This window comes from Cyanistes caeruleus, chromosome 1 (genome assembly GCF_971803275.1).
Source record: "Cyanistes caeruleus chromosome 1, bCyaCae1.hap1.1, whole genome shotgun sequence".
Lineage (NCBI taxonomy): Eukaryota > Metazoa > Chordata > Aves > Passeriformes > Paridae > Cyanistes > Cyanistes caeruleus.
This window is the reverse complement of record NC_141701.1, coordinates 64,258,072-64,270,653: the sequence shown is the minus strand read 5'-3', so window position 1 is coordinate 64,270,653 and position 12,582 is coordinate 64,258,072. Positions and strand designations below refer to the sequence as shown.

At 35.6% G+C, this 12,582-nt stretch overlaps 1 protein-coding gene across 1 annotated transcript in view; it reads right to left on the bottom strand.

The window, feature by feature from the left end:
• LPCAT1 (lysophosphatidylcholine acyltransferase 1) overlaps positions 1-12,582 on the bottom strand; it is a 58,560-nt gene that overhangs the window by 22,457 nt on the left and 23,521 nt on the right. The window contains exons 7-9 of the mRNA XM_086896010.1: positions 10,120-10,154; positions 7,580-7,634; positions 3,988-4,070 (exon numbers count right to left, since the gene is read on the bottom strand). Coding sequence (XP_086752136.1) covers positions 3,988-4,070; positions 7,580-7,634; positions 10,120-10,154 — 173 coding nt within the window. The remainder of the gene's footprint in view (positions 1-3,987; positions 4,071-7,579; positions 7,635-10,119; positions 10,155-12,582) is intronic.

Below are 12,582 nucleotides of genomic sequence, written 5' to 3'. Positions count from 1 at the left end.
AAATTGTACCACTATATTCTTCCCTATTTTAAAGATAGTCTTTAAGAGAAACTGAAAAAAAAATTTGTATTTGCATGTTAATAAGTGACCTATGGGTCTGTGTATTGTCATTTAGTCAGCTTCTATCTGTAATTACAGATTATGAGGTTACTTTAGACTTGCACAAAGAACCTGCAGTGTAGATTTTCACGATCAGATGCCTGGATTACCACTGGCTTATCTTTGTATGAAATGAATTTTTGCAACTAACTAGAAGCTAAGCTACTGACATACCTCTTTCAAACAGATCTGAATCCTAAAGAACAACAGGGTAACAGAACTTTTTATTCCCCTCAAAGTGGGAGTAAAAGTTATTTACTTCTTCCTTCAAACAGAATTTCTACACCCTAAACAGCACTTTGATTACAACTAAGAGATGTCTTTCAGAATGCAGTTGCTAATGGAAATTAGGCATTTATGAACAGTAACAAATGGGTACAACCCCACAATGAAAAGAGGCAACTAATTTATTTCTTTAGGGGAAAATACTCCAAACAAAAATATCATAGAAAATATAATTCTTTAAATAGCTATCAGTAAATTAGGAACTATGATGCAGCAAAACAACAAAGAAAGGTAAAAATGGATAATAAGTTGCAATTGATGCAGCTAAGAAGCATACGTTTTTAAAGCATAATAAAAAATACAAAAAAATAACATAACTACTAGCTAAGGATAGAAAAATTGTCATCAGACAAAAAACCTTCTGTCATGTGTAATAGTTTACATTGGGAAACAAGATGACAAATCTTAATAATAGTAAGTATTTCCCAATGTTCTAAGAGATATTTCCTCTACCACTGAGAAATTTTTAGAAATAAATACTTGTGATGGTGAGGTCAACTGATTTGTTCCTATTAATTCTGGAAAAGCTGGAATTGAAGTCTCAAGTGGCTGACAAGTTTACAACACTAACATAGTTCCAATAAATTATTACTTATTAATTTGAAGATTAAAATAAAAACACCAAGAAACAACATGGGACAAAAAGTTTGACACTCAAGCAGAAAATATATAGAGGAAACTGTGGAACTCGATAAATTAACAGATCAAAATGACCCACGCTGACTACAATCAACATAAGATGATAATAGTTTATGCACATGAAGATCAAAATGATGATTTTGCTTCAGTAATACAAAAGTAAGGCAACATAATATTTATCAACATGACATTACTTAGTAGGGTGGTTTCAGAATTTTGTTAGAGCAATAAAGAACACATGAAGTGAACTAAAGCTCAGAACAGCACCCCACTTTATTTATTTTAAAGAGAACTGGCTGAGACTGTTGCCATATTTAAAAGCACTCAACATTTTCAGTGACTTGAAAGTGATTGTAAACACAGCTCCTGATAGCATGTTGTGGGGTGACATGGGCATTGACCAAACTGAGTAGGAGTCAGAACAAGGCCAGAAAGACCAAGCAAGACAGACTCACTCCAAAAATAGGTTGTATGAGAAAATTAAATGTGAAGCATATCATTAAGTTGGAAGTAGGGACCATATTTAAAGCAGCAGATTAATCTATTCTGCACATACACTTTGTGTATGACCCAAAGGATGGCAAGCATGTTCAGCAGCTGTGGCTATCCTATATGAGTAGTCCCAGTTCTGATAACACAGGCACACTTTGGGTTTCACTTTTTGGGCAAATACATTCATCCAAGGTGCAAGAAACTAATGTCCTAAAGAAGAAAACTTCTGTGAATGACAGGACCTCCTTAACAAAATAGTTTGTGTTCACTTATATCTATAAATTGAGTATCAAGAGACCACCATCACTCACATCTGTGTCCAGCTACAGAAAAGCAAGTCAAATATAGGTAAACCAAAAATTCTTCAGTCAACAAGCAGAAGCAGCATAAGATCCAGTCTTGTCAAATGCTTTGTTCAACGCTAAATAGAAGCTGTTTACAAATCAAGATTGTTGTGAAGGCAAACAATTTCAAGAGCAGAAACTGTATCTATTGCTGCACTCAGGAATTTTATCAACTCCCTCTGAAATCAAGAGTGGAACACAAGGTTTCCATAACACTGGCTCTAGACTCACATTATTACCTGGGAGTGCCACCTTTGATGCTGTAAAATATCCAGTAGAATTAGACTCTTCTGCCAGAGAAATGATGGGGAGGAGGGGTAAGCAGACATCTAAATTGATCCCAAAAGGACCTCTTGACTACAAGATGCTACATCATTACTGACTCAATCCTCAAGAAAAGCAAGACAAATCTTTGATGAAGCAGTAATATTGTCCTTTATCCAGCAATGCAGAGTGCAATGCTAGCACACCCAACAGCACCCGAGGTACTTGAGTTGCCACTGCTACAGTTCCAGAACAGCCTTGACAGCATTTGAGCTGGAATCTACTGTACCAAAAGCTGCATGAATAAACTGGTAAAGTCTGGAGAACTGACACAAGAAGAAAGCATCTGGAAGTGGTCAGAAGTAAATAATTTTTAACTATGTTCATGTTAACTGGTCTACAGTTATCCATGGTGTCCGGGCACCAACATTCTGTTTCATTCCCATCTGCATTTTAACTTCAAAACTTAGATATCCAAACATTTGTTTTCCCATTCACATCAACACAGCATCTACAGCCCCTGCCTCATCCCAAATCAAGTATTTTTTGATATCTCTCATTCTGACAGTCTCCCTGTTAGATCTGCATTCCTCTTCTGTGATTACAAACGCTTAATTCTTCAGGGCTGGGAGAGAGAAACATAATCATGTCTTTCCTTCTAAGCGCACTTAGAAGGGAAAGCTTGTGACATGCCAGTTGTTGTCAACTTTGTTGGCTTTCAAAATTTTTCCTTATAGCACACAATTAGAGCAGAGTTCAGAATGAAGATTCAGTAACGTGGCCTTCTACACAAAGTCTGAGGACAACACTTGGTGATGGTCTTTAATTAACAACAAAAGACTTTGAGGCCAATGCCTCAAAGATTTTTTGACTCCAAGACAGGATGATTCAAACAAGTCCTTTTGTTCTTTTCTCTTGTGAGAAATGTCCTTTTGTAGAATGGATCTATTGTTATATTATCTTCCCAACATCCTTAAGGAAACTCACAGACCCAGGTTCAAACAGACAAGAATTCTCACTACCTACAAAATGGCCTTTGGCTTAAATCAGAAACTTAGAAATGGAAGAGAACTTAGAAAAAAGAAATTATGAGTTCATAAGTTCTTTCAAAACTGGGATTAGGAAGATACATAAACCTATCAAGAGTTATTTGTGATCACAGGTCTGAGGGTTCACTGCAAATATGGAAAAGAGTTATGTACTGACTAATGGAAGGTTTACTGAAAGAACAAAAAAGAAATGTAAAAGACATTAATAAAAATGCAACAAAAGAGTGAATGTATTAAATGTTGCCTTTATTATACCCTATAGACAAGTGTTTTAACTGTCAACACATTAAATTAAATTAATTTGCATTGTATCAGTCCTCTGTTTCCAGTGGAAGTAAAGCCACTTAATGCGCTTATTTCACTGTTTGAAATAGCCACAGGGTAACAATGGATACATGAAACTATTCTTAACCCTGTTAAAACAGCCATAGCTTAAAATGACACTCCAACAGCACAAAATTCAGGTACGTTAAATTTCCTAAAATTCAACAATACCCTTCCCCCAAAAGACTAAACACTCACTGGAGCAAGCAGAACGGGCTTATTATATGGAGGCATGTTTAAAAAAACCCAAAACAACCAACCAGGAAAAAAAAATTCCAAGCCCATCAACTCCTACAGTTCTTGCTGTATTTGTGGCTCCCTGGCCTCCTCAGAAGGGAAAGTAACTGCTGTGTAAGAGGTCTTGTGGACATTCCTGCAGACTACAAGGTTCTTTGTAGGCAGACAACCACGCTGACTGGATTTCGTAATATTTTCTTCAATCTAAACTTAAAACCACACATCTATTTTATGCAGAATTATAACATACTTACTCTGCCATTACACGTCTGACGTTATTGGCATACAAGACTGGATTTTTTCTTTCTTCTTCTGAGGGAATATACACGGGTAGAAACTGCATACAGAGAACTGAATTATACCAAAAATATTTAACATTTTAAACAATCTCTTACAGCACTAAGGTGAAAATGGTATAGTTTGTTGCTATTCACAAAGTTACATTACAACTACAGAAAACATTAAAAAATTAAACTTTTAAATGCTAAAGTATATGCCATACTTCTGGAAATTCATATAACATTAACTGCTTATTTCTTACCACATGGAACCTAAGTAGAGTTTTATCTTCATTTCCTAAATGGAACTCAGAATTTTAAAATAATTTAGAAGTAATATAATTTTCTTGCATAAACCTCACATCCAGAAATGTTCAGCACTTTCTAGATAACCAAAATAAGAGCACACACTAAAGGAATATTACTCTATATTAAGAATCCAAATTTTAAGGACATCAGGTATTTATTGCTCCCCCTGCACATTTTGAAATCATATATGACTGCCTAATGTACACATGACAAGTGTTTTTATTTTCTGCTGTTGGATGTTTTGAAATTTTTTTCCCTTAAAATGGACATCAGCCATTAACACTCCATTGAAAGAAAAAATCTAAATGAATGCAGATGACCAGAGAACCAAAGAACAGTTGATGTTGGAAACAGGAAAAGTAAAACAGAACTGCTGGAGAACCACAACAGAAAGGGCAGCTTTCAGAACAGCATGGCCTACATTAAAATATCTTCCAGTGTATTAAGCTGTTTTTAAGTGTCCATTGAAAAATTACATAAGCCCCAAGATCATGGCCAATCTCACCAATAAGAATCTTCAAAACATTTAGTTCTGCCAAGTAACTAACTTCTCGGATGGGAGGAACAAGAGGAGGTTGCTCTGATGACCACTCCTACTCAGTACCAGACAGACAGCTCTCTTACTAGCACAGAACAATGAGATAATTTATGCACTAAGTGAGAAAAATGATCTTAATCCTGTGTAAAGCCTCTGAATTAGAAAACAAAGCTGCAAGAAGCTTAGCTGTAGCATATGTAGTTACCTATGGGTAGTGAAAATGGGAATTATGACCCAGAAATTTCACACTGGTCTTTAAAATAGAAACTAACAATTGGGTAAAGTTGTTAGCCTCTATTTTAAAGTTTATAATTTCAGCAAATACTTCTCCATAACCATGAAGCTAGCTGTGTTTTTAAAATTACGTAACAGTACGATCAACGCTACCCAAACACTGCCACTGGATATTCATCTGAATTTAATTTATTGAATTTATTTTGTGTTTTGCTGAAGTTTTCCCTGTATGCCCCATTGCAGATGAAAACATATGACTCTTGTCTTCTAGGTTTACATTACAAGCAGGTACAGAAGCCTCATGTAATACACAACTTCACAGTCTTTGTGGTTTAAACAGACACGGGAAGACTGTTCCTTCAACTTTCAAACCTCATTCCAGTTAATTGAGTTGCAAATGGCTATCAAGTAATTTGTCCAAACACAGAAGAAGTTTGAATATGAGGTGATTTCAGAGGTGCTCTATGTGTCTGTGCCTAACTCAACATAAATAGCATAATCATTTCAACATCACTAACAAAACTAAGAGAAGAATTCTCAGCTGCTGCAGACTGTCATGGATGTATGAACACTGAAGTTGACAGGTCAGTAAAACAAACAGACATGAGCCAAAACAAACTACACATGCAGATAATCATATATCCTTTCTTCTTCCTAACATTGCCAGCATGCCAGTTCTAAGTACAGGATGGGTGGATGGGCCAATATTTACAGAAATTTATTATAAAACCTACACAGATGCTCGCTTCTCCATACACAAACTGAATGACACACACAATATGCCAGAACATATAATATATGCAGAGAAGCTCAGACTAGCTAACTTTGGATCCTGATGGCTGGCTGTTAAACCTTACCAGCTATCATTTAATCAAAAAACCACTGAAGTTGTGTTGTTTTGTAATATGTCTCCCTGAGTTATTGGATCATCAGCACTAACTGTGGTATCCAGGCTGGCAGGGATTTGCCAGTATCTCTGTGTTGATGGAACAGAGCAGGACAACCAACAAGCTTCAGAAACCAGGGAAAAAAAAATATGACTTTGAACACAAAACAACTAATTTTTCCTGTATGTTACCAGTCCTCATTGCACTTCCTTACAAAAACAGATTCAATAAGTAGCTCTCAAGTATACTTGAGAGCAATCTTACAAACAGGTCTGCTCCTCTATCATCTGCCAACTCCAGCTTTAGTATGGAATATTTCAGAAGGTCACTAGCTTTCTTCCCCCAAGAGCTACCAAAGATCATAGCTTGTTATGCAAGATCTGTAAGAGCTACAGAAACTCAACATCTGCTAGCAGCTGCTGCCTCAAAAGTCAAGAAAGCTCAGCAGTGTTCACTCCTGTGTGTAAGAAACCATTTTACTTGCCTAGGGCAGAAAACCATGCTCCTGAGATAGGGTAAAAATTCTGCCAACCAGCTGGTTTGTCTTAGCCCTGCGTGAGCAGTCATTCCCCGGCCCTTCTGCAAAACACAGGCCACTATTCTGGAAATCACATTTGTTTTTTATCCAAGTAAATTGATAACACAAACCACAAATTTCTACAACACATACAAGTATTGAGTGGCTGGTATTTTGCAAATTCATCAATTTTGAGAATAACTGATTGCAAAAATAAGCAAACACAGAGCAATGACAAGTACAGTGATTAGCATGCAATCTATGTTACTATTGTAACACAGTGTATGTAAACATGCAATAGTTCTTCCTACTGTTTTACCCTGCCATCAGTTCCATCTGTCAGAGCTAAAGAGCTGCTTCATTATTCAAAAAGCAAAAGAACTGCAGAACATCTGTCAAATATCCTATATGACACTTTTGAAATATGTAATTGTCCACAAAAATGTAATTACTCTGTGTAAAATGCATAAGGACAAAAAAGTTGAAAGGAAAGGCTGTAATTGTTTCCACATTTTCACTACAATAGTCTTCAGCCTTAAAATTACAGTATTTTTCTCCACACAAAGTTAGGAATATAGATAGATTTTCTTTATATTTTCCAGTTTAACATTCTGAACACTATAGCTTAATAAAAAAATTAGCCAGACATTAAATAACTTATGTGGCCTATAAGAAACCACCTACAATTTTTCTCTACAAGACAGTCCTTAGTTTGTACAAGAGCATTCACACACTTGAATGTCTGACATACAAAGTTGGTACACAACTTAAAACAGCCATCAGGCCATTAGAAGACAAGAAATTTGTTCACTAAGGACTCTTTAAACTGAGCCCGAATTTTATCTACTCAACTCAAATCAGTAAAAAAAAAAAGTCTTATGCCAACTGGAAAACTCTATTTTGCTATTCCATTTTTAGACTATATTTTCAGATGCAGAAGCCATTTGTCTAAAATATAAGTGGTATCTTAACTTGTTTTTACAGACAGATACAAGATTTGAATGCAAACTTCTACTGCAGAATTAAGTACAATATTATGCATTCTGCAACTGCTCAGAATACACTGGAGTTTTTTTTACTGACCTCGATTTCCACAGAATTGTGAAACTGACATAAAGTAAGCCACAGAATTTCAAACCTAAAAGGGGAAGATAGGGAAGGATGGAGGAAAAAAAAAATTATATGTAGTGAAACTGTAATACATTACGGTCCAAAGTCTTCATGTAGCATCCTACTTGTAGGTATGATCATATTCAAATAAAAATTAAAAGAAGCCTTTGAAAGTACTTCTACATATTACATTCTGTAATGTGGAAAAAAAGTAGTTTATGCTGAATTGGCATCTTAAAAAATAGTCAAAACCAGGAAGACAAACAGTGAAAAGTAATATATGCAGTATGTGTTAAAGGACGAATAACTGTCTCAGAAAAATGCTGCACTCAGCACAGAATTGGCAAGATTAATTATGTAACCACAGATTTTATCACTGCCTCAGTTTGGAATCAAAGTTCATTATACTTCCAAAGTCAGTTAATGAAATGCAGTACGTGTGTTTTAATAGCCTAAGATACAAGATAACTGGAATCAAGTTGACCTTAGAAAGCATTAAGATTCAAATCCAGGCAAGGATTTAGTAAACCTAAATTAAGAAGCAGTGTCAAGTAGCCACATTTTCATACAGTATCCATGTAGTTACAGCAGTCAATCATTGTGAGGGGACCACTGGCCAAAATCCTCTTATATAGATAAAGCACAGCTCCTAGAAGCAAAACCCTACTCATTTTGTTATACACCCATATAGGGTTGCAAAATATTTCCCCCTCTTCCTTCTTATTGAGCTTCCAACACATTAAAGCAAAGAAAATAATCAGGAACAATGAAGTCTGGAATTTGAAGTTTATGTTCCCAAAAGAAACACAAAAGTCTGGTTTCTAGATCCTTGCTGAAGCGCATTAAAAATCCTCAATAAGTTACAAGTAAACTTTTCTCTGTCATCTCTGTAATCCTCAAAGACTAAACCCTGAATTTAAATAAAAATTTAAAACTGATAGAACCTGTATCTAACTCAACTACAGTCATTCTTTGTTTTCAAGGTGGACTCAGTTGATCTGCACTGAATACTGTCAAAGTAGTAAAAGCGTTACTTTCAATGAGTGTAAGAGTGTTCAAGTTTGCATGTGACAAGTCTTCAATCCATCTGACAAGCTACAGCACCTTTGAACAAACAGAATATTCCTACATACAGAAACATTTCTAGATTATGTTTTGGCTAACACTAAAAGAGAAAAGATATGTTTGCTGAGAAAATGAAGCCTGTTGTCAGTCTTAATAGTATTTTCTGCTATGACATCACAAATACATTTTAGGTCACCCAGGAGAATTAATCCAAACTGTAATTTAAACTGACCCAGTCAATTTGTATAATATCACATGTTGCTGCAGATTCTGATTCAGCTTTAATTTAATTTAATTTTATTAGCAGAGGTCAACACTTCAGAATAAGGGTTTTGTAGACATGATAGTGATTTGAGGCAACACACAAGTTTCTTCCCTCTTCCTCTGTGCTCCTCAGTCCTTAGTTGGGATACTAAGGTGGAAGTAAACTACTCAGCTGTCTCCTCTATGGCTGAGTTACATTTTTACAGAACTGCAGTGCAAATGCAAGGGAAGAGGTAGGAGCTCACGAGATCAGAAAGTCCTTTATGCAGCAAATGCTGCAGTGTCTATATGCCTTATATACAACCATGGACTCATCTACTTCCAATGTGACAAATTAATTGTAAGCTGAACCTTTGGAAGTGATCAATGATTTCCTCAAGTCTCCAAATCATGTCCTTAATTAGACCTGCTTCCTAAGTGCAAAACTTAATTGACAAAATTCTAAATTACTTGAATCTTGGCTAATCCCCATAGTTTCCTCATTACTACTAAAACATAGGATCTCACATGGGACGTTCAAAATACTGCAAAGCCTTAACCACACAAGCCAACTCCCCTTTGTTTAGGGTTCAAAATTTGTGGTTTTCATCTTCATCTAAACATTTTGGAATTTCTACTCAAATCCCAATGAGAAAATAAAGATAAAAATTTTGTTTTAAACAAGCAAGAACTGTTTTGTTTAATATTTTATATTACATGAATTTGCCAAAGAACCTCTAGAATAACATTTTGTTTAAAAAAAAGGTTGAAATTATATTCAGGCAAGATAATGGAAACAGTATGTCCAAATTCTTTGAGTGGATCGACTGTTTTTGGGGGAGTAGACCAATTTCAAACAATAGCCCTAGATTTTATACAGTAAGATACCAAATCAACTTGCAGTCAATAGAATATGTAGAGCAGAAGCAAGTTGTTTTACTTCAGGCACTTGGCTAGAAAAAAAAAAAAATTGAAATAAAAACCTAAAATTCATTCTGCAAACTGACAGAATCATAACAGAAATACATTGTTTCCACCTGGATTCCTCTTAATGACTATTAGAGTAATTACAGAATAACAGATAAAAGATAAATTAATCCCAAAGAATAATCAAATAACCAGCAATTGGTTGACTATGTAAGTCATATAAATAAAAACTAATTGAGGAAAGCAATGATAAAAGCAATAAAACATTAACCACTTACGCTCCTGGCCCTTGCCATGTCCATGTGATTGTGTCCTAAGAAAAGAAGTGTGACATTTGCAATTAATTATTGTGCTTTCAGCTTTTAACATTGCACACAGCATAACTAACAATATATGACTGAGAAGTTTTCATGGAAATTCTGTGCTTCCTTTGCAAAGTTCTTAACCCTGTGAGGAATCAGCCCATCTTCTATACAGCTATGTGGCCAAAATGAACACTGTGTGAAACACTAAGAGAGGACAAATAGCAGTAAAAGAAGAAAACAAGATGCAAGTAGCAAAAAATGGAACAGAGACCTGTAAAGGAACATATAACAGGTAGTAATATGACAATAAAAGTCATCCCATTTTTAAGTAATACTAAGAAATAGCACAGGAAGAAAAGTGCACTTCTTGGAGATGTGATTTAAGTGTACAAGAAAGAATTTAAAAACCTGGAAATTAGTTCTGTTCTAACTGGGAAAAAGAGTTCAAGTCATTAGTGTAAAGACAAGAGGACTCATTAAATTCAGGTTTCTGAAAGACCTGATCAGAAAGCTATTTTTTCAACCTATTGAACACATTCTAGTTTAGTTCTATGCTACAATCCAAATCCGTTCTAGAGGTTTCAGGTGATCACATGTGCCATTGACCATGAAAAATCAAGTTAAACTCAAGTTTGAATTACCATTTAGAGCAAAAGGCTACCAAAAGTAAAAATAAAAGAAAGCAAACCCATCCATAAAAAGAGAAAAATATTGTTAATGATAGAACAACAGCTTGGAGAGTAAGGTCAATATGTCACAAAGATCCACTAAAAATTTAAAACTTGATATTTAGTGATTATTTGCAGTCAAAAAAAATATAATAAAGGATGAGTCCACCTGCAGCAATAAATTTAACTGTATTAAAAAACCCCATTTCCATGTAGCTATCTTTCAGAACTATAATGTGCATAGTTTTACTGTTACACTATTTCTGGCTATTTTGATGTCTCTGATAGCACTGCAAGTAAACACATTATGAGGTTTGTCTTTTTCCCCCGAGGAGCTTTCATTGTAAACCATGAGAAACCAGTGTAGATAGCTGATAACTTATCTAGAGACTTGATCTGCCTTACAGAACACCAAGCACTATACATCTCCAGCTCAGCTCTCTAAATTGCAACAGTGCAGAGGGAAATAAAGAAAAATGTCATCTCCACAAAAGTGTCTGGATCATTGAACAGTGCATAGATATTTTCAGAATCCAGCCTCATGCTGGCTAGCTGGCAAGTCAAACTCAAGTAAGCCACATATCTATCAACAATCCTGCAAGAAAGCCCCAGTGTGAATGTCAAAGTGGAGAGGCATGCTTTTTCTTGTAAGAACTTCAGGGTGCCCCAGGGATAATGGCCAGAAATGCCATCTAGGGGAAAACAGGATTCTGATCTGCAAGAGGCAGATCCATGTTATAGGAGACTCCTACCAGCATAACCAACACCTTTATGATAAAAACAACAAGCAGACAAAGGAAAGTGGGATTTTTCCTTAAGTAATTAAGTTTTATGTTTATCACAGCTACCAATGCTACTGGACAACATTCTCTTTGACAGCATTCTGAGTACACTTTCAAACTTTTGTATCTAAGTAATGAATACTTTAAATTGAGTGGAAGTACATAAAATGATACAATAGCTTGGCTGGAAGGGAGCTTTTAAGGCCATCTATTCCAACTCCCCTGCAATGAGCAGAGACGTCTTCAACTAGGTCCTGCTGGCCAGAGCTCCATCCAACCTGACTTTGAGTGTTATCCCCTCTGTTATTTCTCCTTGGCATGGGAGCAAACAGGGAGAAGAGCCATCTTCCACAGAGTTTGTATTTGTCACAAGAAGATACTGCGAATCGTATGTCAGCCTTCCAACAGGAGATTGGCTGTGTTTTTACAGGTTCAGTTAACCCTGATATACCAAAACTGTGTAAGAGCTGCTGCCAAACCTCTTATCAAATAGCACAGTTACTTGTGGAAGACATTTGCACATAAAATACATTTTAAATGGCTGTTTTATTTAAACAGATATATAGTTTATATATTTTCATAATTTCTTAAGTAACAACACTCTGACAAAGTTCAAATGAAGAAACAAAGAGAAGAAGTAAAAACTTATAAAAAGGACTGGAGTAGAGAACCTATGGGTGAAGACATTAGAGCATTTATTCTAACTAGAATACAGGTAATAGCTCTCAGGCATCCAATACCTAAAACATCTAGACAACCAGTAGCAAACATTGACTATCAAGTCTAAACAACATTTATAGCCTTAACATTTCTTTCTGCTCATGTATCAAGAAGAGCAACATGCTAAAATATTACTACTAAAAAGCGCTGATAGAGGACCAGAGATATCATCTAATACAAATAGTCAAAAGCCCCAGGATGATTTTATTCAGGGAGCAACTCAACTATAAAAAATATAAAACAGAGTTCTTCACAGCAACTAGAAC